The 6,163-nt window shown below is 41.3% G+C and overlaps 1 protein-coding gene across 1 annotated transcript; it reads right to left on the reverse strand.

Annotated features, from left to right (window-relative positions):
* Window positions 1-3,734: 3,734 nt before the first annotated feature.
* Window positions 3,735-5,168, reverse strand: LOC111012552 (stress-response A/B barrel domain-containing protein At5g22580). Its single transcript, XM_022286721.2, has 2 exons — window positions 4,740-5,168; window positions 3,735-4,290 (listed from the first exon to the last, which is right to left on the reverse strand). Exons 1-2 carry the CDS (start codon window positions 4,856-4,858, stop codon window positions 3,939-3,941), a joined length of 471 nt encoding a protein of 156 aa, XP_022142413.1. The 5' UTR covers window positions 4,859-5,168; the 3' UTR covers window positions 3,735-3,938.
* Window positions 5,169-6,163: the final 995 nt, after the last annotated feature.

A 6,163-nucleotide genomic window follows, 5' to 3' on the forward strand; every position in this document is an offset into this window, starting at 1 on the left:
TTGCTGCGCCTCTCCGGGGCTCCCCGAAGCTTCTCAGGACGCTTGAGTAGTTTTTCCATTCCAGACTCCTCGATGTTCGTTAGGATCTCGGAAATTGGAATCGTGGTCGGGGTGAAGCGTTCATAAGGTCGGCTCCTGGTAGGTCCGTTCTCCGCCCTTCGATACTCAGCTCGACCGCTGGAAAAGGATCCCTTGTCCTTGGACTTGGGATCTGCCTTTTCTATATCCTTTCCACTTCTGCCCCGGCCGATCTTTCGTTCTGGTCGGCCGGTTTTGGTTCGGAGGAGCTCCTGTCCATCGATGACTTTCTTCGCCTTCTGAAGCAGCTCGGCGAAGGTGGCCGGGGCCTCCTCTCCAAGTTTCACCGTGAGGGCTTCGTCGGCTAGACCGGTGAGAAAATAGCACATGGCTGAGTCATCGGAGCAGTGTGCGACCTTCAATTGCTCCTCCTGGAATCTGGTGACATATTCTCGCAGCGTCTCACCCGATGGGTCGCTGTCTTTTTGACATAATGCCGAGAAGAGAACTGGGCGAGGAACTCCCTTCTCAGCTGAGAGTAGGTCGAGATCGACCTGGCTGGCAGTCTCCGATACCACAAACGCGTGCTGCCGGTAAGCGCGATCTGAAAGGCGCGGCATTTGATTGCGTCTGATGCCGCTTGGAAATCCATGAGGCCTTCAAAAACCTCAACATAATCCTTGGGGTCCTTCGACTCATCATAAGGTTTCACGGTAGGAGCTTTGAACTTCGGAGGGATCGGTGCTTCCAAAACGTCCGAGGTGAAGGGCGATTCTCCCAAGTCGCCATCGTTCAGTGGACCTTCTTTCTGCTCACATTTGGCCTTTAAGGCCTCCACCTGAGCGTCGAGCTTGCCCCTCAGCTGGTCGAACTCCGCCCTTGTGATCACCCCTGCGGGAGTTGCTGGGTTGTGAGAGGATTCAGCCTGCTGGTTGGAGCTCCGGTGTGAGCGGGATGGTGACTGTCCTTTTCGGAGAGATGAGCCTCTCTTTCTGTTGAGATGCTCATGGAGGTCTCCCCTCTGGCGAGTGTGTCCCTCGCTCTCGTTGTCTTCGGGATGTTCCTCCTCGACTGGGCCGAGGTGGGAACCCCTTTGCTCGCGTATGTCAATGCGCGTCATTCGATTTTCAGATCGGGATCCTGCGCCTGCAGCTAGTATCATCTCGTTATACATTTCCTCCATGGACCGCATTTGTGTGCGCATTGCCTCCATTTCTCTCTGGAGTGCGTCAAAGTTCTCACTTGTTGGAGCCGGGGCTGGACCCCGGGCGCCCTTCTTAGAGGTCCCACCTCGGCCACGGGTGGCCTTGGATGTCCTTGGGTGCGCAGGTGGTAGGACAGGCGCGGTGATTCGTGCTGACCTGCGGAGGGGTTCTGTTGCTAGGCCGTCGTGAACTTGCCCCTCTACCACTGCTGCTCCGACCTCCCTCTGGTGGGCATCGCTGGCAGCTAGAGTCCTTCGATCTGCCGTATTGGTCGAGTTTGCTGGTTGAACCATTTTCGCTCGCGTGTTGGTTTAAAAGAATTGGGATGACTTAGATTGTCTACCCCACAGACGGCGCCAAATGTTTATGCAAGGATATGCACAACAGTGTATTTCAGATTGCAGCTCGAACTCGGCCTCTGGACCGATCTGAATACTTGGGCGGACCTGCACAAAAAGGTGAGCACTCCAACGATCAAGTCAGTATAGGTCGGATTCCCAGTTTAGTTCGAGGTCAGAAATCATCGTACCTGATCGTGGAGTGAAGTCCTCTACTTATGGGTGGTAGTCCCGCTAATCTCGCGACGGTTACACCCGGTAATCTCGAGACCGTCGGTTACACCCGGTAATCTCGGGACCGACGGTTACACCCGATAATCACGCCGCTGACAGTAGCTCACATCGGCCCCCACCGAGCTTCCCGGTAGGTCAGACCTCGGCCCTCATACTTAGTATCTGTCAACGCTAGTGGTGGTGATCTCGGCGGTCCGAGCTGGGGCATGACTCATGGTCACCTTGGGGCACCAATGGCTGTCCTCCACGTGTCCAGGGTATTCTTTCCCCCAAACACATATTAAAGAAAAAAATCACAAAACCTGCTCACACAGCTGGTTCTAGCCACAATAAAAGCACTCCATAGGTTTTTCTGTCCATGGCTCTGAATTTTATATTTTGATTCTGATGTTAATAAACCTATATCATCAATGTAATTATTTATCTCTCTTGAGTCACTCGTTATCATACTACGTCATGTCAAATCATAGCTTAAAGATAAAATGTTCGAACTTGAGATCTCTAAACTAATATGATCAAGAGATCCAAATCCTTGCCCACTAGAGCGTGGGGTTCATTTCATATATTTATTATAATCAAAATCTAAAATTTAACAACTTCATTGAAACCTTTTTAAACTAATGAACCGTTCTATTATCCACTCATCTAAACTAATGAACTATTCATGTAAAATTCAGGTGAGTTCTAAGAAAACTTGCCCAAGAATCATGTAAAACATGGGCGAGTTCGAATAACCTCGCCCGAGTTTTAAATTTTCTAGATTCACAAACGAGTTTCAATAACTTTGGATGAATTTCGGATAAAATGAAATGTTGTTATAATAAAATGTGCAGAGTACTTAAAAATAATTTTGCTTGGCTTGTTGGTCTTGTGTGCTCAACATCGACATAGGGGGAAAAGTCGATTTTCCCCCATGTCGACATGCCACTATAGTCTATAATTTCTCACAACCTTGATAATTACAATCTTAGTCTGTTCAATGAACATCTATATTTTAATACAGTATAAAGTATAACTAATAAGACTTAAAATTTACTTTATTGATAATTTCTAATTCAATTTAGTCCTAAGTCTTCGAATTTTTAAAAAATAAAATATTATTATATACAAATAGTCGTGAAACAAGAGGTAGAATAAGTAACTTAATTAATACCAAAAAAATGATATCGAAGAATCTAGTACACTAGTAGTTGCTCAAATGATCAGTAAAAGTTTACTTTACGTATTCAAATGATTTCCATCCATCTTCATTAAAGAAAAAAAAATCTTTTTTCGATATTTCCATCGACATCGACATCTTCATAAGTAAAATGGTCATATTCTTATGGGTGATCAATTATAAATTAATTAAGCTACAATTCAAGTTTTATTTGCTAATTCAAAAAATTTCCATCAATTTCCACAATTTCCATTATTTTTCCCGAAATATCCATCGACGTCGACATTTCTGTAAAATCGGGACCTCAATATTTTCATCGACATTTTGAACATTAAGGGTGAGTCAAAATCCAGTGGGCCAAAGAATATTTTATAACACAAAATAACAATTAAAATATATATCTAAATTGTTTTGAGATACCAAGTTGTAAAAACCCGCCCGTGAACTAATTCCGAGCAAATTTCATAAAAACTCGGACGAGTTTTTACCTTTCTTTTTTGCCTCCACACTCAACTTTTTTTCATTAAATTAAGGGGTAATTTTGTATTTTCACATTTTCTGACAGATCAGGCAAAGTTGTTCTAGGTCAAAAAAGAATATTTTAAAAAAGTAGGTCCTTTGAACCCATGAAAAACTTAGGTTAAATTTGTCAATACACATCTTCCAACAAAAGAGTGTTTTTAACGCAACATAGTGGCAAACAAACTTTGTAAAAACGGGACCTCCTACGTTAGAACTAGAGTGGGTATTCTCATCCCACTGGACACCATGTGACAATCATTAAAAAGAAAGACACAGCAAGTAGATACTTAGATTAGCTCAGCAGGCAAATTTATGGATCATCAACCCACTTTCTCCCACTAAGAAAGACTTCACTTCCCATGATTCTCAAGCAAACAGAAGAGTACACACTGCAATATAAAGATGAGAGATTACTATTTTTAACGCTGGACAATGCCACATTGTCTTTGATGTCCTCCTAGATCATGCTGGAGCTGGAGCAGACGCCAGTGTTGGAGCAGTTGCAGATGTTGGTACTGGTGGCGGTAGAGGTGTCGATGTCAACGCGGGTGGCGGGACAGTTTCCGGTGATGGTGCTGCTGCTGCTGGCGGTGACGGTGGCGGTGGGAGTGAAGGCGGTGGAGGTGGCTTGACGAGAAGAGATGGGAAATCAAGCACCACAATCTTGTCAATGGCTGCACTGAAAGTGGGACAGAACTCAAGATGCTTAGGATGGGTAAGAAACGAAGTGATGCCTTCTTTGTCATCAAATGTCATTGAGAGGACGTGCGTGAAGCCTTGTGTCAGCATCTCTTGACCTTCAGCTTCATGTCCCCTGTCCAAGCCAAGCAGTAGTATATTTGCATTATCTATCCCCACAGCATGCCAAAGAATAATCAACATCCCTATTTAGTCTTTTCTAAATTTTAAAAAAGGACTATTTTAGTTCCTACAATTATAAAATGTCTGTCTTTTTGCCTCGGAACTTTTATAAAGTAAGCATTTTACTTCTTGCTATTATTTTGTCACTTGATATTAGTCCACAAAATAATACTTAGGCAAGCTATGTGGGTCCACAAAAAAAAAGCATAATTCAATTACTCAAAGGTAGACATCCATCCCTTCCATCCACTAGGATCCAAAAGAGATGGCATCTTCACAAAAATGATCACAAAATTTCACCAAGAGAATGCAAGAAAATGATCACTTCAAACCACAAAACATTTCTGAACAAAAATAATATGCATAAGTGGAGTGAGAAAGAGAATGAAAAGTGAGAGATACCACTCGAAGGACTTGACAGAGTCGATATCAGAAACCACCTTCTCCACTTGCTCCACAATCTCTTCCACATTCACACCCTCCTTGAACTTGGCAATCACAAGGTGCTTGAACTCGCCCATGGCAGCCTACAACTCACTCAAAATCACCAACCCCAGTGGAGAAATGGGGATTTGGAGAACAGAATTTATACAGAGACATTTCATCGAACAGTTTAGGTTCAAGTTGCTGGGTTATTGGTTTTTCACCCCTCTGCTCTGCCCGCTGACACACCCCCACGTTGGCTTTTGCAGCAATCAATCGCCTAAAATGGCTATCCCTATTGCTTGTCTTTCTTTGTGTTGACTGTTTCGGCTCTGCAAAAGGAGAAAGGACCCACGAGTCGGCCGCTTCGGCGCTGAGCCGCACGCTTCAATCTGTCCTCCGCTCCTGCTTTGTGCCCTTCATGGGACCCAAAGTTACAGGTCAATTACAAATTTGACATATTTAATGTCTCAGAACCATGATTTTAAATATTCGTCGACGAATCAACATTTAAACGACATGTCCATGTATTTTGATTTTGACATCGACACGATGAATAAATCGATTTTTTCATCGTAGTCGATAAAATATGAAAAATATCACTAAACTGTGACTAATATATACATAATTTTAATATTAAGTATTTTTAACTTATTTAAAAATAGGAAAATATTTATTTGTTAATTAAAATATTTTTTTACCATTTTTTTAATTTTTCTAACTTTTACACTTTTACATAAATATCGAACGACATCGATATTTCCATGAAATTGAGACATCGACAACATTTAAAACCTGGCTTAAAACTCAATACATATCTTAACTTTTAATATTGTGTCGAATGAATACCTTAACTTTTGAAAAGTATTTAATAAGTATTTAAACTTTTGATTTTAGGTCTAATCTTTGAATTTTACCATGTTTCATAAATCAAGAATTTTTCTTAGACGTAAAATTAAAAGTTTAGAGACTTTTAGATACAAAATTTTAAATTTCATCGGTTTATTAAATGTTTTTTAAAGTTTGTGAATGTATTATACACGATATTTAAAAGTTAGGAACCTATTTTATACTAGAGACTTGAGGCACGAGGAATTAAACTTATAATTTAATCAAATTTCAGGTTTTTTTTTTTTGAGAAGCAACCAAATTTTAGCTATATGCTGTTTTTTAATTGAAATTTTATATGGTTTTCTGGTTAACATTATTTATTAAATGAAAATGTAACGAGTTGACATGACATGTTAAGATAAATAACAAAATAAAGTGTATAGTTAGAAAGAAAAAAACCGAATACTTTAATTGATTCATTCTATATTTGTCTACTCGTCCTTTTGTTTACGATGTTAAATGACTGGGACTATATTCAATTCTAATTCCCGAGACCGATGTGGGATTAGAAT

This window comes from Momordica charantia (assembly GCF_013281855.1).
Source record: "Momordica charantia cultivar OHB3-1 chromosome 3 unlocalized genomic scaffold, Mcharantia_2.0 BLBB01000003.1, whole genome shotgun sequence".
Classification (NCBI taxonomy): Eukaryota; Viridiplantae; Streptophyta; class Magnoliopsida; order Cucurbitales; family Cucurbitaceae; genus Momordica; species Momordica charantia.

Bases quoted from the DNA above. Each gene is read 5' to 3' on its own strand.
- LOC111012552 (XM_022286721.2), bottom strand. From the start codon at position 4,858: ATGGGCGAGTTCAAGCACCTTGTGATTGCCAAGTTCAAGGAGGGTGTG. The intron at 4,291-4,739 runs GTATCTCTCACT...TGGCTTGGACAG, and splicing joins TCTGTCAAGTCCTTCGAGTG to GGGACATGAAGCTGAAGGTC.